The sequence below is a fragment of the Rhinopithecus roxellana genome, chromosome 9 (assembly GCF_007565055.1).
Source record: "Rhinopithecus roxellana isolate Shanxi Qingling chromosome 9, ASM756505v1, whole genome shotgun sequence".
In the NCBI taxonomy this organism is placed as follows: domain Eukaryota; kingdom Metazoa; phylum Chordata; class Mammalia; order Primates; family Cercopithecidae; genus Rhinopithecus; species Rhinopithecus roxellana.
Genome location: NC_044557.1, coordinates 57,589,446 through 57,612,732, shown reverse-complemented (window position 1 = coordinate 57,612,732; position 23,287 = coordinate 57,589,446). Strand labels below are relative to the sequence as shown.

The 23,287-nt window shown below is 40.3% G+C and overlaps 1 protein-coding gene across 2 annotated transcripts in view; it reads right to left on the bottom strand.

Annotated features, from left to right (window-relative positions):
• The window catches only part of TMEM67 (transmembrane protein 67), a 65,109-nt gene extending 53,386 nt beyond the window's left edge, over positions 1-11,723 (bottom strand). For both annotated transcript variants that reach the window (XM_010358626.2, XM_030938030.1), the window contains exons 1-4: positions 11,444-11,723; positions 10,725-10,813; positions 8,052-8,145; positions 408-507 (exon numbers count right to left, since the gene is read on the bottom strand). In XM_010358626.2, coding sequence (XP_010356928.1) covers positions 408-507; positions 8,052-8,145; positions 10,725-10,813; positions 11,444-11,666 — 506 coding nt within the window. In that variant the 5' untranslated portion in view covers positions 11,667-11,723. The remainder of the gene's footprint in view (positions 1-407; positions 508-8,051; positions 8,146-10,724; positions 10,814-11,443) is intronic.
• Between the last annotated feature and the right edge of the window lie 11,564 nt (positions 11,724-23,287).

The following is a 23,287-nucleotide window of genomic DNA, read 5'->3' as shown; positions in this document are numbered from 1 at the left end:
AATTATATTATAGATTATATACCAATTACATAACAACAAACAAAAATAGCTACCCTTTACAGAGTGGTTACTATGTAGCACTATACTAAGAACTGTACTTACTTATTTCTGAGCCATTACAGCCTATGAAGTGGGTGGCAATAGTACCATTCCAAAGACAAGGGATTGTAAAGTAGTGAGCTATCCAAGGTCAGACAACTAATAGACTGGACCAAAATTTGAACCCTAGCGTGTCTCATGCTCTAGGCCTCAGCTTCTGTATCTGTTAATGTCTACTTCTATCCTTCCTTGGGTTATTGTGAAAACTAAGTGAACTAAGTGATATGATAGGAAAACACTCTTAAAAGTACAAATTATACATTAGTATAAGATGATATTAATGAAGTCAGCCCCATCACACTGCTTACCTGTCTCCTAAAGCATTTGCTACCGTAAAAGAGTTTTCATTTCCATCACAGAGCTCACAAGTTGCTTGAGACAGCAATGTTCCATTAATATCTCTTTCCACTAAACAGTTTAGAAACAAAAAAAAAGATGTTAACTCATAGGAAACATGTAAGCTTCTACATATTCAGAAAATATTTAACAAAACCCAATTGTAACTATTATTCTACTAATTTTCAAAACACTTTATTTGCATTAAAGGCATAACAAGTATCTCCATAATAAAGTATAGAGAAGTGATCCCTTCATACCCATCCATGCCTCCAAAAAAAAAGAAAGAAGTGATGCCTTCCCTATTTTCACATAGTAAAATACAGAAAGTCATTTTCCACATCATCATAACAATTAAGTCAGTATTTTTTTCCTCAGAATTGTCTTACCTCTTATCTATACATTTCTGTCACACTGGGATAGTGAAGCAAGTATTTTCATAGATTACTGATAAGTTTCTGCAACTTAGAAGGCTTTTAGTAGTATCTATTAAAGTTTCAAATTCACATCCTTACAACACTATAATTTTGTTTTTAGATACCTAACCTACAGAAACATTTGAACATGTACATAAGTATATTCATTGAAGCATTATTTGTTAGAAACAACATGAATATTTAAAATAGCAGAATGGTGGTATATCCATGCTACAAAATACTATGGAACAGATGAAAAAGAATCAGGTAAGGCCAGGTGAGGAGGATCATGCCTGCAATCCCAGCCCCTTGGGAGGGTAAGGTGGGTGGATCACATGAGGCCAGGAGTTCAAGACCAGCCTGGCCAATATGGCAAAACCTTGTCTCTACTAAAAAAATACAAAAATTAGCTGGGTGTGGTGGCATGTGCCTGTAATCCCAGCTACTCAGGTGGCTGAGGCATGAGAATTGCTTGAACCTGGTAGGTGGAGGTTAAAGTGAGCTGAGATCACACCACTACACTCCATCCTGGGCAAGAGTGAGACCCTGTTTCAAAAAAAAAAAAAAAAAAAGAATCAGGTAAATCTAACAGAGTATCAGAGTATACCATTAACTGAAAAAAGTATGCTAGAACAATATTTGTGTATGAAACATTTATGCAAACATACCACTTATGTTTCTTGAGGCTATATAATGTAGATCGTTATAACAGGAAAAAAATTCTGAATGTGCACACACACACGTGCACACACACACGTACACACACACACACAAATAACCAGTTACTTCGGGGTTGAAGGAGCAATAGAAAAACAGTATTGGGAAAAATGGTCAAAAAGGACTTTAGTCTTATCCATAATGTTCTAAGTTTTTGCATGGTAGTAAAAAGTAATTTTAACAAAAGTAAAGATGAGCAACTTGTTCCTCCTACAGTCATCCCTGTCTCAATAAATGACAGCTCCATTTGACCATTTACTGTGGTCCCAGTCCTTAAGAGTCTCCTCATGTTCCATATTAAAAAAAAATAATAAAAAAATTAATGTGCAAATTCTGTCAGCTCTCTCTTCAAAATATATTCAGAAACAAAATTATTTTCTCTACCTCTACAACTAATATCGTGGCCTGCTGGGTACAGTGGCTCATCCTGTAATCCCTGTATTTTAGGAGGCCAACACAGGATGATTGCTTGAGGTCAGGCATTCAAGACCAGCCCGGACAACACAGCAAAACTTCATCTCTATACAGACACACACACACACACACACACACACACACACACACACAGCCAGGTGTGGTGGCACGTGCCTGTAGTCCCAGCTACTCAGGAGGCTGGGGCAGAAGGATCACTTGAGCCCAGGAGGTCGAGGCTGCAGTGAGCTGTGATCATGCCACGGCCCTCCAGCTTGGGTGATAGAGCAAGAGTCTGTCCACAAATAAAATATAAAAATAAAAAAGAAAAAAGAAAAAAGAAAAAACTCTGGCCCAAGCACCATCATCTATCACCTGGGTTTTCCGTAACAGCATCTTAACTGGAGTGCTGGTTTTGTGCTCCACGCAGAAGCTAAAGTGAAGCTTTTAAAACTTCAGTGTGATCATGTCATTCTTTTGCTTAAAACCTTCCAAATGGCCTCCCATCTCACATAGGACAATTTCAAAGGCCACTAACACAGCATAAAGGTCTTACATGATCTGCACACTATCACCCCAAATTTTCAGACCCAGATGCTTCCACTTTACTTTACTTCTTTGCTTTAGCCACATTAGTGTACTTTCTGTTCTCTGAAAAATGCCAAATATACTCCCATCTTAGAACCTTAGTACTTGCTATTCCCTCTGCTTAGAATGATGTTCCCCAGTCATCCTCATGGCTCTATCCCTCCCTTCCTTCAAGTCTTTCTTAGATTTCACCTTTCCAGAGAGGACTTCCATGATAATGTATGTAAAATACCCTATTCTCTCTCCCTTCTCTTGCACCATAGAGAATTTTAATCATGTAATAGTACCCTCTAAAATAGCAAAATACTGTTTCCACAGCTGTAACCTAACCCGAAGGGGCCAGAAGATGTCAGAGCCACTGTTTAGAGAAAGCAGCAAACAACGTTCCTTTCCCCTATTTCTCATCCACAGATATCTCAAGAGCATCTAATTTAGGGAATGAAGAATTATAAGAATTACAGTAACATAGCTACAGTAATAGAAACATAACTTGAGTGGTTAACTATATAAGATTTCAAACTAGTTTTTATTCTTCCAGTAATTAACTGGCTTACACACATGGCTGATAGCAAGTGTACTAGTATGTATTTTCTCTTGATGTTAACTTGTGCTGTCCAATACAGTTACTGTTGACTGTGGTTACTAGCCACTTGTGATTACTGACCACTTGAAATGTGCCTAGCCAGAACTGAAATCTCAAAAATTTATTAAGAACAAAAGAACGGGCTGAGCATGGTGGCTCATGCCTGTAATTCCAGCAATTTGGGAGGCCAAGGCGGGCGGATCACCTGAGGTCAGAAGTTTGAGACCAGCCTGGTCAACATGGTAAAACCCCATCTCTACTAAAAAACACAAAAATTAGCTGGGCGCAGTGGCAGATGCCTGTAGTCACAGCTACTCAGGAGGCTGAGGCAGGAGAATCACTTGAACCTGGGAGGCAGAGGTTGCAGTGAACCGAGATTGTGCCACTGCACTCCAGCCTGAGTGACAAGAGTGAAACTCTGTCTCAAAAAAAAAAAAAAAAAAAGAACAAAAGAATGAAGATATCTCAAAAATTGTTCGCCTTGATTACCTGTTCAAAGGATAATATTTTAAATAATATTAGGCTAAATAAAGTATATTATTAAAATTCATTTCATGTTTCTTTTTGCTTTTTTTAATGTGTAGACAAGAAAATTAAAAATTACATATTTGGTTTGCATTGTATTTCTACTGAACTGCACTACTTTAAATAAACACCAGCATATTTGGCCTTAACAGTTTTTATTCCAAATTTATAATTAAATCTGACTTACCTTCATCTTCCCATAATCCTAAAATTTACAGTAGAAATAGTACATCATGAAGTGTAATAAATTTCATATTGCCATCCAACTCATAAAACTTTCATTAGCCCCATCCCTAAGAATACACCCCCCAAATACCGTGAGAATCAAGTTAATATTTTCAATGGAGGCAACAGTACCAACGAAACTACTAAGAAGCCGGGTGCGGTAGATTGCTTAAGCCCAGGAGTTTGAATCTAGCCTGGGTAACATAAGAAGACCTCGTCTCTAAAAAAAATAAGACCAGGCAACTCTAATCCCACATATGGGGAGGTCAAGGCAGGAGGACTGCTTGAGGTCAGGAGTTCGAGACCAGCCTGAGATATATAGTAAGACCCCCATCACTACAAAAAACATTTGTTGAAATGAAAAAAAAAAAAATTGAGATAATTTAAAAATTAATCTTTGAATGAGTAATATATAAAATATAAAAATAAAAGGCACAAAAGGATTTATTTTATTTTATTTTTTGAGACAGTTTTGCTCTTGTCACCCAGGCTGGAGCACAGTGGCATGATCTCACTCACTGTAACCTCCGCCTCCCAGATTCAAGTGATTCTCCTGCCTCAGCCTCCCAAGTAGCTGGGACTACAGGCACCTGCCACCATGCTCAGCTAATTTTTGTATTTTTAGTAGACATGGGGTTTCACCATGTTGGCCAGGATGGTCTCGAACTTCTAACCTCAGGCGATCCACCTGCCTTGGCCTCCCAAAGTGCTGCAATTACAGGCGTGAGCCACCGCACCAAGCACAAAAGGATTTAAAATGAAAATTAAGTCTCTTTCCCGCCATTCCCAGGCACTCAGTTCTTCACTCAGGAGGCAGCATTGTTACCAGTTTCTTATGAATCCTTTCAGAAATAGCCTGTGCATATACAAGCACATATGCATATATAATGGTCTTTAAAAAGCTAAATAGTGGAATACCAAATACATAAAACAGTGCTGATAAATAACAGGTACTCAATAAATACTTGTAGATGAATGAATAAATTATTCTATATCTTGCTCTTTTACTCAATATATCTTAGATTTCTTTCCATAGTAATATGTGTAGAACTGCCTCTTTATTTTTCCACAATTGTATTCTATACCATTGTATGACTATATCATAATTTATTTGGCTGATCTCATCTTGATAGACTCTTATATTGTTTACAATCTTTTGTCTTAGGAATAATGTTGCAAGAAAAAAACATTCAACACTTCTTCAGGCATATAGTTAAGTGTATCCAAATGAGAAATTTCTAGATGAGAGCTTTCTAGGCAAAGATAATCTGTATATTTAATTTTGATAAACACTGTAAATTTTCTCTCCACAGAGGCTGCACCAACTTATAATTTTCCCTATTAATACATGAATAACTATTTCCCTGTATCCTTATAAATACATTGTCAAAGTTGAAAAAGTTTCTTTTTGTTGTTTTCAGATGGAGTTTCCCTCTTGTTGCCCAGGCTGGAGTGCAATGGCATGATCTTGGCTCACTGCAACCTCCACCTCCCGGGTTCAAGCAATTATCCTGCCTCAGCCTCCAAAAAACTGGGATTACAGGCATGTGCCACCATGCCTGGCTAATTCTGAATTTTTAGTAGTGACTACGTTAGTCAGGCTGGTCTTGAACTCGTGAACTCAGGTGATCTGCCCACCTCGGCCTCCCAAAGTGCTGGATTACAGGTGTGAGCCACTGTGCCTGGTTGAAAAAGTTTTATAATAAAATCTGGTAGGTTAAAAGTAAAATCTCATTTTAGCTTTAATGTACATTTTCTTACTCTGAGTAAGGCTGAATATTTTTTCTCATGTTAAAATATTTTTTTCTATGTGAACTTTATTTATGATTTTTGGCTATTTTAAAAATTGGGCTATTCATCTTACTTTTATTTATCTGTAGGACCTTTACATTTATTGAAGAACTTTGACCTCTGTCTATTGTATGCATTAATATTTTTCTTTAGTTTGTAGTTTGGTTTTTGGTATTATAATTTTTATGGCATTTTATAAATTTACCAATTTTTCCTTCTGTGGTTTTTCTTTTTTCTTTTGTCTTTTTTTTTTTTTTTTTTTTGGAGAGACAGAGTCTCTCTATGTTGCCCAGGCTGGTCAGGAACTCCTTGGCTCAAGTAATCCTCCCACCTAGGCCTCCAAAGTGATTGAGTATTTCTGGTCATACTTAGGCCTATTACAACAAAACTATACAAGTTTTTCCTACATTTTCTTTAAGAACTTTCATATATTCATATTTAGTATTTGACTCATTTGGAGTTTAATTTTCTCAGAAATAAGGTAGAAACCCAACTTGGTGTTTTCTCAGTTTTCCCAGCACCATTTATCAGTTTTATCCCCACTTGGATGAAATGCCACTTTTTGCACATACCAAATTCCCATATGAATTGAATCTATTCTGATTGTCTAAGTTCCATCAATCAGTCTGTGTACCCATAAGCCTGTCATACATGTGATTATAGTAGCTATATAACATGCATATTATCTGATGGGATAGTTCCTTCTTTCCCTTCCCAGAATTTTCTTAGATCTCATATATCTTTCCTGATAAACTTCAGAATCTATTTGTATATTACCCCAAAACAAACAAATAATATCCTGATAGAATTTCCAAGGGTCCTTTAAAATACACAGACTGGTAGGAGAGTTGGCATCTTTCTAATATTTAATCTTCCCATGCAAAAACAGAGAATGCATTTTCACTTATAAAAGCCTGCCTTCATATCCCTCAGCAATACTCACAAATTTCTTCAATTAATTATGTTGTACATTCCTTCTAAAGTATATGCCAAGGTTGGGCGCAGTGGCTCAAGCCTGTAATCCCAGCACTTTGGGAGGCTGAGGCGGGCGGACCACCTGAGGTCAGGAGTTCAAAATCAGCGATCAACATGGAGAAACCCTGTTATCTACTAAAAATACAGAATTAGCCAAGCGTGGTGGCACATGCCTGTAATCCCAGCTACTCGGGAGGCTGAGGCAGGAGAATCGCTTGAACCCGGAGGGAGGCTGCAGTGAGCTGAGATCGCACCATTGCACTCTAGCTTGGGCAACAACAGTGAAAACTCTTGTCTCAAAAAAAATCCAAAAATTAAAATTAAAAAAAAAAAAGATATACCTACTTATTTTTTCTTTTTTGTTGCTATTATATATGAGATATTTTCTTTCATCACTGTTTATAGTAATTTTTAGTCATTCTCTTGGGTGTTTTAAACATACAATCAAATCATCTGTAAACAATGGTATTTTACTTTTTTTGCTTGTTTGTTTGAGACAGGGTCTTACCCTGTCGCTCGGGCTGGAGTGCAGTGGCGCCATCTCAGCTCACTGCTGCCTTAACCTTCCAGGCTCAAGCGATCTTCCCACCTTTGCCTCTCGAGTAGCTGGGACTACAGGTGCATGCCACCATACCTGAATAATTTCTTTTTTATTTGTAGAGATGGGGTTTCACTGTGTTGCCCAGACTGGTCTCGAACTCTTAAGCTCAAACAATACACCTGCCTTGGCCTTCCAAAATGTTGGGATTAACGGCCTATCTTTTCTTTTCCAGTGATAAATTTTTTTTTCCTCTTACTTAAGTGCATAGTTTGCATCCTTTTCCAGGTCCTGACATTAATAGGAACGCTTACACTTTTTCCCTATTAGGCATCAACTTGGTTTTTGAGTTGAGGCATACATATTTTATCATGTTATGTTAAAGAAGTAACCATCTAATCTCACACAATTAAGAGTTTCAAAAAACTCAGACAAAACTCTATTTTCTTCTCAATGCCTGCTGATGTCTTAAGTATCACTAAATTTGTACAAAAATAATTTTTATAAACACTATTAAGGGCTGGACACAGTGACTGATGCCTATAATTCCAGCACTTTAGGAGGCTGAGGCAGGAAGATCTCTCGAGGCCAGGAGTTCAAGACCAGGCTGGGCAACATAACAAGACCCAGTTTCCACAAAAAATTTAAAAATCAGCCAGCTGCAGTGGTGTATGTGTGCAGTCCTAGCTACTCAGGAAGCTGAGGCAGGAGGATTGCTTGAACCATTACAAAAATAGTAAGTAATCGTTTAACTATTTAAATTAATGCCCTTTTCAAAAACAAAAACAAAAACAAAAACACAAACGAAGATTTATCACTACTTCTTTGTAAGGAATCTAATTCTTACCTAAAATATGGCCAGTGGGACAGTGGCATTTTCCTTCGGCAGTTAAGCCACTAGGGCAAGAAATGCAGTTCCAGCCATCTTCTGTAACACCTTTCTAAATTAAAAGAAAAAAAAAAAGGCTTTCTCTTTTTTAATTAACTTTCTTCTTCATAATCATGTAAGTTCAAAATGCCATAACAGTATGTAACTGCAGTGAACATTCAAATAAATCATACATATATGAGCCACATAAAAATTCCCTGGAGAGATAATTCATGCTTATATTCCAAAATTAAGCTCTATATTATTACTATGTCCTGACAACTATTAAAGGATTAACTCTAGATAACAGTTCTCTCTTCTTCAGGATCTTTAATTCAAACTGGATGCCTACTTTCACAATTATTTGTCATTTCGTTTTTCCGTTTACAAATATAAAACACAACACAAAAAGATTGAATCAATAGTCAGTTAATAGGTTAATCTCACCTGTTCTAAAACATTATTCTAATTTTTAAAAATTCAAATACATAAAAAATTTAGTCCAGGCACGGTGGCTCACATCTGTAATTTCAGCACTTTGGGAGGTCAAGGTGGGTGGATTACTTGAGGCCAAAAGTTTGAGGCTAGCCTGGCCAACGTGGTGAAACCTTGTCTCTACTAAAAATACAAAAATTAGCTGGGTGTGATGGTGTACGCCTATAATCCTACTTGGGAGGCTGAGGCACCAGAATGGCTTGAACCAGAAAGGTGGAGGTTGCAGTGAGCTGAGATCATGCCACTGAGCTCCAGCCTGGGCAACAGTAATACTCTGTCTCAAAAAAAAAAAAAAAATTCATTTATGATTCAAAATGGGTAAATTTTATGAAATATAAATTATACACAGTTGTTGAAATTGATTCATGAGAATATTTTCTTCTATCCATTTATGGCTTGTACTAGTACACTTTTTTTTTTTTTTTGAGACCGTCTTCGCTCTGTCACCAGGCTGGAGTGCAGTGGCATGATCTTGGCTCACTGCAAGCTCCGCCTCCCAGGTTCAAGCGATTCTCCTGCCTCAGTCTCCCAAGTAGCTGGGACTACAGGCACATGCCACCATGTCCAGCTAATTTTTGTATTTTTAGTAGAGATGGGGTTTCACCATGTTTGCCAGGATGGTCTTGATCTCCTGACCTCGTGATCCGTCTGCCTCGGCCTCTCAAAGTGCTGGGATTACAGGCGTGAGCCACTGCGCCCAGCCTAGTAAAGGTTTTTGATAAAGTATGACAGCATTCAAAATTGGGCTTATTATAGTATATGGTTTACGAAAAGCCTGGGGCAGAAAACACAATAATTACAAACACCGTTGTACCCAAAGTTTATAAAGAACAAAAACAATGCCACAAATTATTTTAAATTTTAGTTGAAAAGACTGAATTTATCAAGAAATACTCCTATTTTGCAATACATTTATATAGGACTATTTATTTATTTATTATTTATTTTTTTTATTTTTTTTTGAGACAGAGTCTCACTTTGTCACTCAGGCTGGAGTGCAACGGTGCGATATTGGCTCACTGTAACCTCTGCCTCCTGGGTTCAAGTGATTCTCCTGCCTCAGCCTCCCAAGCAGCGGGGACTACAGGCACACGCCACCATGCCCAGCTTATTTTTGTATTTTTAGTAGAGATAGGGTTTCACCATATTGGCCAGGCTGGTCTCCTGAGCTCATGATCCACCGGCCTCAGCCTCCCAAATTGCAGGGATTACAGGCGTGAGCCACTGTGCCCGCCCTATATAGGACAATTTAAAGACTACAGTAACTTAAACAATGTCACTGAAAAACAAATCTGCTGTGAGACCACTTTTTATTAGCAGCATTTTATCATGGGTAATTCAGGTAGGATCAACATTTGCAAAGATATAAAATAAATGGTAATCTATTATAAAGATATAAAATAAATGGTAATTAAAAAATGGTAATCAGACCTACAAGTAATACAGATAGCTGTAAATTGGGACAACTGATAACTTCATATTAAATTCCCAGAATTAATATTTTTTATATGACAATAAGAAGAAACATTACTGTAAATGTCAGAACTGTTACACAGACTTTTAATTATCCAACATGATTGAAAATATATTTGTTAATTGAGAATTATATATAGTAACTATTTACTAATTTTCAAAAATTACAATATAATGAAATTACTAACAAAACAGAAACAGACATTATTTAACCTATTTATTAGTGCAACTTGGTATTTCATGAAATAATTACACCTCAGATATCATTATGAACATCAATAATCATATAAACTGTTGACATGGTAGGTCTAAGACAACTCCATTTGCATCAGTCAAAGAATATACACATCCCAAATTGCACACATCCCAAACTGCTCTATATATTCCTTATTCATCTAATTTTCTTCATAATTGAGTTATTCTATGAGTAAAAACAAAAACTTAAAATTTTTACAGCTTTGTGGTTTTTGGGATTTCAGATTTTAAAAGAAATGCATTTCTGTTTTCTCCAAGTTTGCATAAAATTTCGCTGATTTCCCAAAACTTACTCTAGTAAAAATAAAGTTAGCATAGTAATTTTAAAGTTTGTGGGGAAACATTAAACATTAAATTATAGTTTGAAAAATAAAGATATTTAACTTATTACTTTTACAGTTAAGTTATTTTAAAATAAATTATGCATACCATGTTTTCTGGGCACTTTTTACAAATAACAGCAGGTCCTCCATTATTAGAGATCATCTGAAATCCTGGTAGACATACACATGAAGTTCCTAAAAAAAAAAAAAAGCCAACTTTATCCTTGATAAATAAAAATAAAGTTCCAAGATAGTGAAACTTTTAATAAGTTTGAAGATCTTGAGAAGCAGTATAGTGATTAACAGCAGGATTCTGGAGCCAGTACTGCCTGGGTTCAAAACCAGAAACATACTTCTTGAGTTCCAAACTTAGTACTCCTACTCGGTTGCACGACCTTGAACAAGTTACTAAACTCTCTGCCTTGGCTTCCTCTACAATAAAAAGGAGAAAAAAAATCGGTACCTACCTCATAGTATGAGTATGAGTATAAAATTAGTTATTATACGTAAAGGTCTTAGACTGTCACACAGCTGGTATTGTGTTGCTACCATTTTAAGTGCAAGTATAACTAAACTATTAAACTACTTAACTGCTGCTGGAAATTTTACATTTCTACGTCACTAAACAATATATATGTATTCGGGCCAGGCGCGGTGGCTCACGTCTGTAATCCCAGCACTTTGGGAGGCGGAGGCGGGTGGATCACCTGAGGTCAGAAGTTCGAGACTAGACTGATCAACATGATGAAACTCCATCTCCAGAGACTAGGGGTCGACCAAGGCGGGAGTGTTACTTTTGCCAGGGCCCACCTCAAACCGTCTTACCTCGGGCATCCTGCCTCTGGTTAGCTCCACACGGAACACAGGAGAGCGCGGAGATATCAAAATACTGGTTGTTGTCGCACTTCTCCGGCTGCTGGAAAGGGAAAGAAAAGGTCTGGGCCTGTAAGAAGCGAGGGAGGGACAACAGGAGGAACACGGTCACGGCCCGGGCGGATAAGAGGGACCAAGCCGCCATTGCCACCTCAGCCCCACCGCCCGTCGCCATGGTACCGACGCTGGAAGCCTCACAGGCGTCAGCCCCCCATCAGCCTCTGCGGCAGCTCCGCTGAGCTGATTGGACAACCCAAGTCTGGGTACCGGAAGTCACTGCTGGTGTTGCTTGGTTGCTAGGTTACCAACCCTGCGCGAAGTTGGCAGGTCCAGTAAAGAGTGGGTTAGAGGTCGGCTAACCCTGAAGCCCAGCGGTATTTTCAAAAGTGTATAGAGTTCCTCTACTTACGATAGGGCTGCCCCCTCCCCTCAATAAACCCATCGTAAATTGAAAATATCATAATTTGTCGAGTTATATTTACATCAGAATTTATTCAGACTAGGTAATTTTCACGTTAAAGGAAACATGACTTGTAGTTTAACAATTTGATGTCAAAAAAAACCCACTGAGTTAAAACTCAGTGAAGGATTACTATAGCTCAAGCACTGAAAAAATAAAAAATCTTTCCTGCCAGGTTTGAGCATAGGAAATCATGTATGTGAGACAAAGTAGGAAACGGAAGAAACCATGTTTGCTCATTCTGTTGCCAGCGGAATTTCACAAAGCCCCTGACTCAGTGACTGAACACAGTCCTCCAGAAGAATGCCCTGAAGACAGTACGAGGATAGAGCACAGGTTTCCAAAACTGTTGCTTGAATCACTTCATTTTCTAAAAAGACACGTTCAGTGATCATAGCTCTTGCCTCTTCCTGTAGGTAAGATAACATCTGACAGGATTAAAGATTATGCCTCTGTAACCTATAATCAGATGTACTCTCCAACCAAAATTTTGATGAGATTTTGCTCCAGTGTAACTTCTGAGCATGTTTAATGTAACTTTTGAGCACATGCAGAATTCCATCCCTTGATAATAGAAACTGTGGGCAGAACCGCTGCTTTGGAGCAGTATAACATAAACTCTTTGAACGACTCCCCAGTGTTGCATTCCTCAGTAAGACTCCGAATAAAACTAACTTTGAGTCTTTAAAAGCCTTATTTTTATCTTTAGTTGACATGTATATAAAATGAGATCACCTTTACACCTCTTGTGAATAAAAGAATCTAAGCCTGGTGCTGTGGCTCATGCCTCTAACCCTAACATTTTGGGAGGCCACCGCAGAAGGATTGTCTGAGCCCAGGAATTCAAGACCAGCCTGGGCAACATAGTGGGACTCCACCTCTACGAATAAAATTTATTTTAATTAGCTGGGTGGGTGGCACATGCCTATGGTCCCTGGCTACTTGGAAGGCTGAGGCAGGAGAACCATTTCAGCCCAGGAGGTCAATGAGCCCAAAGGCTGCAATGAGCTGTGATCGTGCCACTGCACTCCAGCCTGGATGTCAGAGACCCTGTATCAAAAAAAAAAAAAAAAAAATCCTGGACAAATACATGGAAACTTTTAGAGTTAGAGACCACTTGCGAGTCTAAGGTAGAAATCTAGAGTCTAAATTGGAGCCATGGAGGAAAGGAGAGGCAGGAGAGGATGAATAAAGGAGCTATTCAGGAAGAAGAATTATAAGAATTTTATGATTTGGACATAGGAAGTAAAGAAACAGAATCAAGGATAACTTCCAGGTTTCTGATTTGGGTGGCTGGGTAGATGGTTGTGATATTAAAGGAAGATACCTGTGGCAGATAGCTTCTAAGCGAAAATTTATTGGATAAATAAAATTTTAAGGTAGAAATGAAAGTTATAGGAATATTTAACATGGTGGGGCGCTGGGGGGTGAATAATAACAGAAATAATAGTTATTAATAGCTTGTTTTTGTTATCAAGCAAATGAGCTCTGTATCCAATGTGCGCACAGAAGCCAATACTGTGTGGCACAAGCTTTTGAGGAAAAAAAGGCTTTATCTGCACAACTGTTCAGCAAGGATATAGGAGTGCATTCAAATCTGTCTCCCTGATTTGGCGTCTGGGGTAAACTCATTGGCTTGGAAAGCCAAGGGAAAGGATTTACGAATGTGTCCTGGCAGGCTGATTGGAGGACTTAAAATTTGACCATTTAGAAAAAGGTACGTAGAGGCCGATTTTAGGCTCGATCCTCCAGTCAAATGAACCCATCACTTTTGAAAGAGTTCCAAGTTCAGGTTACAGTCATGTCCTGGTCTTCTTGGTTCCAAGGAAAGGATTCATTGGTTTTGGGTGTTGTTAGAGGTCCAAGCTTTTTCTATTGTACATGCCTGGGCTACATGACTTGCAGTTTTTGGCTCTGTTATATCTAAAAGGTAACACGATATTTTGTTATCAACAGAGTAGGCCCAGTTTGGGCTAGTCCCACGGAGACACTTTTAATGTGTCCGGTATTACAATATCTCATTTGATCCTAAATTGGGACTGTTATCATCACCTTTAATTTACATGAAATAACCAAGGCTTCGAAAGTATAAGTGACTCTAAGGTCACACTTAGTTCATGGTTCTAACCCTGTTAATTTGACACCAGAGCCCATACTTTTCTTCGGTTTGTTGTTGTTGTTGTTTAATTTAGGTTCAGAGGTACATGTGCAGGTTTGTTATATAGGTAAATTGAGTGTCTCGGGGGCTTGGGGTACAGATTATTTCCTTACCCATGTGATAAGCATAGTACCCAACAGGTAGTTTTTTGATCTGTACTCTCCTTTCACCCTGCACCCTCAAGTAGCACCCAGTATCTATTGTTCCCTTCTTTGTGTCCATCTGTACCCAATGTTTAGCTCCAACTTATAAGTGAGAACACACAGTATTTTATTTTCTTTCCTGTGTCAGTTTGAGATAGGAGGTTGGCAGGACTGATTTCACAGGATAAGGTCATAAAGACCTGGCTGATAAAACAGGATAGGTAAAGAAGAGGACTGAAACCTGCTAAAACCAAGATGGTGACCAAAGCGACCTCTGGTCATCCTCACTGTTCATTATATGCTAATTATAATGGATTAGCATGGTAAAAGACACTCCCACCAGCACCATGACAGTTTGTCCATGCCATGCCCACTTAGAGAAGTTACCCTATATGGTCTAACAAGGGAGGACACTCTGTTCCAGGAACTCCCCACCTTTTTCCTGGAAAACTCATGAATAATCCACCCCTTGTTTAGCATATGATCAAGGAATAACCATAAATATACTCAGTCTAGCAGCCCATGCCATTGCTCTGCCTATGAAATAGCCACTCTTTATTCCTTTACTTTCTTAACAAACTTGCTTTCACTTTATTCTGTCAGATTGCTCTTGAATTCCTTCCTGCATGAAGCTGAGAACCTACATGGCCACTCAGGCTGAACCCTAATTTTGAGGTTTGTTCTGTGACAAGTTCGCTTTGGATAATGCAGAGCCCACACTCTTAAGCCCTATTTTTTATTGTTGCCTTTGAATCTCTGGATGTGCTTTTCTGGGCAGGAATAAAGAAAAGCTAAAGGCAAGTAAGTTCAAGACAAGATTAATGAATTAAAATATTACAAAGAAGGTGAAAAACAGAAGTGGAGGTTGTGCAGAAAGGGGAATTAGTGAGGTTCAGATCTTACAGCTGGGGCACTTTGTGTGGTGAACCCTGTGCTTATTCCCAATCTCCAGACACTTAGTGTCCCTTTTGATTTGTTAACCTTTTGTGTGTAACTTGTTTTTTACTCACTTGAAGTCTTCAGGATGTTCCTCTCTGTGCCCCACCTTCTCATTTTTCTTAATTTTACAGTGATACATCTGGGCATGTTTCATTGTCATCTTTTGTGTGGAACACATGTTGTAACGTTGCAGTCCAGCAAAGAAACTCATGACCTTTAACACTGGGAAATGATTTCTTCTATTAACTATTCCTTTGAAGACTTTCTCTCTATTTTTTTTTTTTTTTTTTTTTTTTTTGCCTTCTGGACACCCTATTTTTCAGATACTAGACCTCATGGACTGTTCCTCTAATTTTCTCAGATTATTTTTCCATTTTTCTTTTTTCTTTTCTTTATTTCGAGACGGAGTCTCGCTCTGTTGCCCAGGCTGGAGTGCAGTGGCGTGATCTCGGCTCACTGCAAGCTCCGCCTCCTGGGTTCATACCATTCTTCTGCCTCAGCCTCCCGAGTAGCTGGGACTACAGGCACCTGCCACCACGCCCAGCTAATTTTCTTCTTCTTCTTTTTTTTTTTTTTTGTATTTTTAGTAGAGATGGGGTTTCACCGTATTAGCCAGATGGTCTCGATCTCCTGACCTCGTGATCTGCCCGCCTCGGCCTCCCAAAGTGCTGGGATTACAGGCGTGAGCCACTGCACCCAGCCTCTGTGTGTGTGTGTGTGTGTGTGTGTGTATGTGTGTGTGTGTGTGAGAGAGAGAGAGAGAGAGAGAGAGACGGAGTTTTTTTGCACTTGTTGCCCAGGCTGGAGTGCAATGGCACCATCTCGGCTCACCACAACCTCCACCTCCTGGGTTCAAGTGATTCTCCTGCCTCAGCCTCCCGAGTAGCCGAGATTACAAGCATGTGCCACCATGCCCGGCTAATTTTGTTATTTTTAGTAGACACAGAGTTTCTCCATGTTTGTCAGGCTGGTCTCGAACTCCTGACCTCTGGTGATCCGCCCACTTTGGCCTCCCAAAGTGCAGGGATTACAGGCGTGAGCCACCAACCTCAGGCTTCATTTTTCATTTTATTTTGTTTGATTCTACTTTCTGGAAGATTTTCATGAGCTTATCTGTCAAACATTGCATTGAACTTTTCATTTCTTCTATTATAAATTTAATTTCTAAGAGCTCTCATTTGTTTTCTGGCTATATCTTAATTATGGTATTTTTGAATTCTTCCATGCTGCAATATTTTATTTCCCGGAGTACATTACAAGTAGTGTTTTAAAGTTTTCCTCTGTTGCATAATCTGTTTCTTCGAAGTTATGTTTTGTATAAAAGGCTTTCCTCCTAAATCTGGTGATCTTTTGCCATTTACACACATACAAACGTGGGTGGCCAGGCGCAGTGGCTCATGCCTGTAATCCAGCACTTTGGGAGGCCGAAGCAGGTGGATCATCTGAGGTCAGGAGTTCGAGACCAGCCTGGCCAAAATGGTGAAACTCCATCTCTACTAAAAATACGAAAATTAGCTGGGCGTGGTGGTGCATGCCTGTAATTCCAGCTACTCAGAAGGCTGAGGAAGGAGAATTGCTTGAACCCAGGAGGTGAGGGTCGCAGTGAGCTGAGGCTGTGCCATTGCACTCCAGAACGGGCAACAAGAGCAAAACTTTGTCTCAAAAAAAGAGTAAGTACACTGACAAGCTAATTAGAAGCTCTACAAAGATAGGAAGGGCTTGTTGACCAGGCAACAATCTGTAGAGTGACTTGCCTGGGTTGTTTCTTAGGGCACTCCCTCATTCTTCCTGTCCCCTTTCCCTATCCTATTGAGATGACCAAATTTCTCAGAAAGATTCTTCTCCTTGGAGATTTTAATCCTGGGTGTAATATTTAGAGGGTGTGAGTTTCATCATTCACATGATGCCTTTCTTTTACATATATTAAATAGAATCCCTGTTTGCAAATGCACTGAGAATAAACTTTCAATCTTTTGTTGGAGTGGGAGAGAGACAGGTTTCTAGGTATTGGAAGGAAAGTGCTTTGAAAGTTGATGTTCAATCACTTCTGTTTTCACTCCCCTCCACAAACAGAAGATATTATTGTCTCCTAAGCCTTTGAGGACTTCTCTGGTGCATATAAGATTGCTTCTTAGCTCTTCCTACTGTTAATTTAGGATTCAGCTCTCTTGGATCCACAGAAGAAATTATCACCTATCCACTTGCTTCCTGCTTGCAAAGTTTTATTGCTGTTCCTCTTACCCTATTCTCTTTATTCTTGTTAGTTTTTGTCTTTTCAAAAGTTTCTTCTCTGTTATTTATTAGAATGTCCAGAAGGAGTGGAGATAAATACCTGTGTTTAAACTGTCACATTAAACTGGAAGCCAAAATAACCTGTTAACCTGTCTTCATGAACATACTCTTACCACTCTCTAATCTATTCTCCATACCTCAGCTGGAGTACTCTTTTGAAATGCAAGTCCTAATATATCATCTGCCTGCTGTTTTTCCGATGGAAAGATCAAAGTCCTTAACATGAACCCTAACCCTCAGCATGGTCTGACTTCTCCTTGCAGCCCTGCATTGTCCTGTGTGCTCCTGTGCTCTGTACCTGCACTGGCCTTCTTTTCCTTCCCAAGCCTTTTCACTTCTCTGCCTGGACCACTCCCTCCCCTTCCCAGCAATTTCCTTTTATCTTTTTAACTCCTCCTTTCCAAGCAGCTCATTCATTACTTCCTCGGGGAACATCTCCCACCCTTCCTGACCAGGCCAGGCTCTCCTGTGAAATTCTTTCAGAGTACCATGGACTTCTCATCCATAGCACTTATCACTGTAGTAAATTCACATTTAGTTGGGTAATTCTTTCATTAGTTTTACTTTTCAGAACTGCAGGCTTTGTGAAAGCAAGGATCGTGTGTGTGTGTGTGTGTGTGTGTGTGTGTGTGTGTGTGTGTGTATGTGTGTATGTGTGTGTTTTGGTCACCACTGCCTCCTTAGCACAGCACTGTGCTTGGCATATTGTAAGCATTTATTTCTGTCATTATTTTATTTTTATTTATTTTTGTATTTATTTTGAGAAAGGGTCTCTGTCACTCAGGCTGGAGTGCAGTGGGATGGACGCAGCTCACTGTAGCCTCCGCCCCCTGGGCTCAAGCAATCCTCCCACTTTAGTCACTCAGGCTGGAGTGCAGTGGCATGGACACAGCTCACTGTAGCCTCGGCCCCCTGGGCTCAAGAAATCCTCCCACTTCAGTCTCCTGGGTAGCTGAGACCACAGACAGGCAGTAGCATGCCCACCTAATTTGTGTATTGTTTGTAGAGATGAGGTTTTGGCACATTGCCTAGGCCTCAAACTCCTGGACTCAAGTGATCCTCCTACCTCAGCCTCCCAAAGTGCTGGGATTACAAATGTGAGCCACCACCCCTGGCCAATTTTATTTTGTTTTCCTATTTTTTCTTAGAGATTGGGTCTCAGGCTGTCACCCTGGATGGAGTACAGTGGTGCCGTCATAGCCTACTGAAGCCTTGAACATCTGGGCTCAAGCAATCTTCCTGCCCCAGCCTCCCAAGTAGTTGAGACTACATGTGTGCACCACCACACCTGGCTATTTTATTTTTAAAATTTTTTGAGAAGCAGGGTTGGGGGTGTCTCACTATGTTGCCCAGGGCTCACCTGAAACTCTTGGACTCAAATGAACCTCCTGCCTTAGCCTCCTAAGTAGTTGGGATTATTGGTGCGAGCCATCACACCTGTTTTACATTGTAAGCATTTAATACACATTTTTTGTAGTGGAAAAAATAAAACGTGTCTCATTCCTTTCCTTTAGTTTATTGTCGACTTCCAAACTGTGAGGGGAACTTGATGTTTTCTTCTCTCATTTCATCACAAGGAAGAGGATAGAGGGCCAATATGGGTTTGGGTCCAGGACAACAGAGCCTCTGAAACTGCCTTTGCAAAGATTATGACAGTGAGAGAAATCTAACGTGGCTTCACCCCATCTTGCTTCTAGCCTCACAGGCTGGGGGTGCTCATTCCTGGGTGAAGGCCAAGCTAACTATGGGAGGAATTTAGTTTCTAGTTTAACTTGAAAGCAAGGATGATAATAGCCCTTTCCTAAAACTAACCCCTCTTGCTCAGGGCCCAAAAATTGCCCTTGTGAAACTAATGAAAGGGCACAAGATTAAGATTATGGGAGGGGCCTGAAATTTGCTAAACTGTAGATGCAGTTTCTATAATCCCTTATTGCTCAGGAGTCATGTGGCCAGAGGTCACAAGATTTGTGACTTCCTCAATTGCTCCCATAGAAAACACCACTATTGTAAAACCTATGACTGGTCTTTTGAGATATTTTTCAGACTGACCCCACCTGGATTCATGACTCATGACTCAATTGGTCCTATGCCTGCCCCCGCAACCCGTCCCCCACATAGAGGTGTACTCAGTGCAAGAGGATTGTTTTCCAGTCCTCTATGATTTCATCCCCAACCAATCAGCTGCACCCATTCCCTAATCCCCTGTCCACCAAACTATCCTTGAAAAACCCTAACCTCCAAACCTTTGGGGTGACTGATTTGAATAATAACTCCATCTCCCACATGGCCAGTGTTGCATAATAAACTCTTTCTGTACTGCAATCCCATGGTGTCAGTGAATTGGTTTCATCTGTGCAGTGGGCAGTAGAAACTTCTCAGGCGACCACATCTCTGACCACTGTCCTAAAGGACGGAAGATTTTTTGTGTCCATATGACATGGTCTTTGTCAGACAGAGTAGGAACAGGGCACAGTTTCAGCTCACTGTCACTTAGAGTACTCTTTCATGCATTCCCACTGATCACAAAATCCATACCACTATCACACTGCTAAGAGTCCTTTTACTTAAAGAATTCCAGGAACTGGCCTTAGGAGATAAGCAAGGTTGTGGAGTGCCCTACCTTGGGAAGGAATATTAAACAAATTATTTATAGCCTTGTTGCCTCAGGCCAATCCACCAGGTGGCCCATTACTCAAGATAAGCACTGCAACCAGTAATGCTGACCTGCAAACCCTAATCCTGATGACAATTCCCATGCTTTGCCTAATAAAAAAGCCCAACTGACTCTTTTCTTTGGAGAGTCAGTCAAGGAATTCTCTCCCTCTTATGCCTTGGCATAAGCTCCAATGAAACCTTGCCTGGGAAATCTTTTTTGGCCTCGTATCAATCTCTATTGCATTGAGAGCCCAAGAACCTATTGCTGTTAACATTTGAGTTTACACTTTTTGGTTTTCTCCTTAAATTCTCTCTCTCTGTAGAGTTTGTTTTTAGAGCTTTAGGTCTTCCTCTTGCTGCTTTCTTCTGTTTTATACACCTGGGATTGGATGGTACCCAGGGGGAAAGGAAGGCTAAGCAGAAGGACATCCTGTTTTACATGGGGTCTTGCCCCATTCACTAAATGGATTCACCTGAGATTTGTGATCCAAAGCTCCAGCAGTAAACCAAGAGATTTTATCCAGTATCCTTTCTACATACCTCCTTTCTGAACCTATAACATTGATAGAGTGTCAGTCAAGACCCCAGAGACAAGACTCCCATTTAACTCAGGCAAAAAATTACCCAAGTTGGAATTTGGAGGTCCTGTTCAGTTCTATCTACCACAAATCATTTGTTAATTCTGTTGAGTCTCTTGAATCTAACTTCTGTCACACACAACTGACCAGACCAAGCTCCTTTATTTGATCAGCAGTGTCCAAATCATGCTCCAATAATCCCTAGGAGTTTTGTAGTTGCATCTCTGAGGACCACTGCAGGAGACAAGTTGGCAAAGAGCATGAGGGACATCAGAGAAACATGCTATGTGACTTTCTTGGTGCTTTACTACGTGTCTTGCTTAATGTTTATATGTATATGTGTGGGTGTGTGTATATGTGTGTATGTATGTGTATACTAATTTTATCTACACAACAACCCTATTATTATCATCTTCCTTTGATATATGAAGAAATTAAGGCACAGAGAGATTCAGCAACTAAAGTGATATAGGTGACAAGTAGAATAGGCTTGGAACTATGATATTCTGATTTCTGAGCCAGCTTTCTTGATTTCTACTTTATACTGGAGTTTACTGTGTGCTGAGGATTGTGCTGAATGTTAATGACTTCATTCATTTTTCATGACTGCCCTGTACAGTGGGTACTATTATCTTTACTCTTTCTCTTTTTGCTTTTTTTGTTTTTGTTTTTGAGACAGAGTCTTGCTCTGTCACCCAGGCTGGAGTGCAGTGGCACGATCTCAGCTCACTGCAATCTCTGCCTCCCCGGTTCAAGCGATTCTCCTGCCTCAGCCTCCTGAGTAGCTGGGACTGCAGACATGTGCCACCTATGCCCGGCTAATTTTTTGTATTTTTAGTAGAGACTGGGTTTCACCATATTAGCCAGGATGGTCTTCATCTCCTGACCTCATGATTCGCCCGCCTTGGCCTCCCAAAGTGCTGGGATTACAGGCATGAACCACTGAGCCTGGCCTTATCTTTACTCTTTCTTTCTTTTTTTTTTTTGAGACGGAGTCTTGCTCTGTTGCCCAGGCTGGAGTGCAGTGGCCAGATCTCAGCTCACTGCAAGCTCCGCCTCCCGGGTTTACGCCATTCTCCTGCCTCAGCCTCCTGAGTAGCTGGGACTACAGGCGCCCGCCACCTCGCCCGGCTAGTTTTTTGTATTTTTTAGTAGAGACGGGGTTTCACCGTGTTAGCCAGGATGGTCTCGATCTCCTGACCTCGTGATCCGCCCGTCTCGGCCTCCCAAAGTGCTGGGATTACAGGCTTGAGCCACCGCGCCCGGCCTATCTTTACTCTTTCAATGAAGAAATATAAGGAATTTGTTCACAGTCATGGAGTGGCAGAGCTGTGTTCACACTTGGGTCTGCCTGCCCTGAGAGCCCACTGACTTAATCCCATTACACACACATCTTCCTGTGTGTAATGACTAGTGGATTGTGTGTGCTTTCTCCTCTGCTAGAATGTGAGCTTTTTGAGGAAAGAGGACAATACCTTTTTTATCTTTGTCTTTCAGGAGCCTTAGCAAGGTTCTTCTTCTATCTTTGTCTTTCAGGAGCCTTAGCAAGGTTCTTCTTCTTCTATCTTTGTCTTTCAGGAGCCTTAGCAAGGTTCTTCTTCTTCTATCTTTGTCTTTCAGGAGCCTTAGCAAGGTTCTTCTTCTTCTATCTTTGTCTTTCAGGAGCCTTAGCAAGGTGGCGGTTGTTTTTGTTGCTCTTTCTTCTTCTCCTTCTCCTTCTTCCTCTCCTTCTCCCTCTCCCCCTCCCCCTCCTTATTCTCTTCTCCTCCTCCTCCTTCTTCTTCCTCTCCTCCCTTCCTCTTCCTCTGCTGCTGCTGCTGCTGCTGCAAATCCTCCTCCTCCTCCTCCTCCTCCTCCTCCTCCTTCTTCTTCTTCTAATGGAACTGTGGTACAGAGGACTTAGCAAGGTTCTTGACTCATAGTCAATGATGCTTAATAAATGCTAGATTTGTTACCTACACAGTGGGTGGATTTGTTAGCTTGGAAGGCGACAGTCCAATGACCACAACCAAGGAGGATTTAACGAGGGGATTTCATTACTTGCAACAAGTAAAGAGGACACTGGGGATAGTTCCTAAAGCAGTGCTTCTCTGAGCAACACTGAAAACAGTGCTTTTATTGGGCTGGTTAGCTCAGTCATTGTATGTACAGGTGGAGTAAAGGCAGCAAAGACACAATTGTCGATCATGCTTCTACATAAGTTGCATGTATAGAAAATGGTGAATAAGCTCTTCCCTGGGCGGGGATTTTAGCAGGGTAGTAAAGGGAGTTGACCAAAGTTAATCTTCAACTCAGGCATTTCTGGATCCGAACGGTTTTTGTTTTTCTTTTTCTGGGGCTGAGCTTCTTCCTCGAACTTTTTTGAAACAACAAGAATGCAAGGTGAAACAGTTATAAGTGGGTACTTTTTCACAGTGCATACTCAAAACCCAGGACCTTGGGTTACAAATTGACTGGAAGTCAAGGTATGGAGGCTCTCAGAGTAGAAATCAAGGAATGAGTTGAGAAGATAAAGGTCCCAGAAGTTGAGAAGATTAAGGAACTCTGAGACCAAGTGATAAAAGGCTCTTC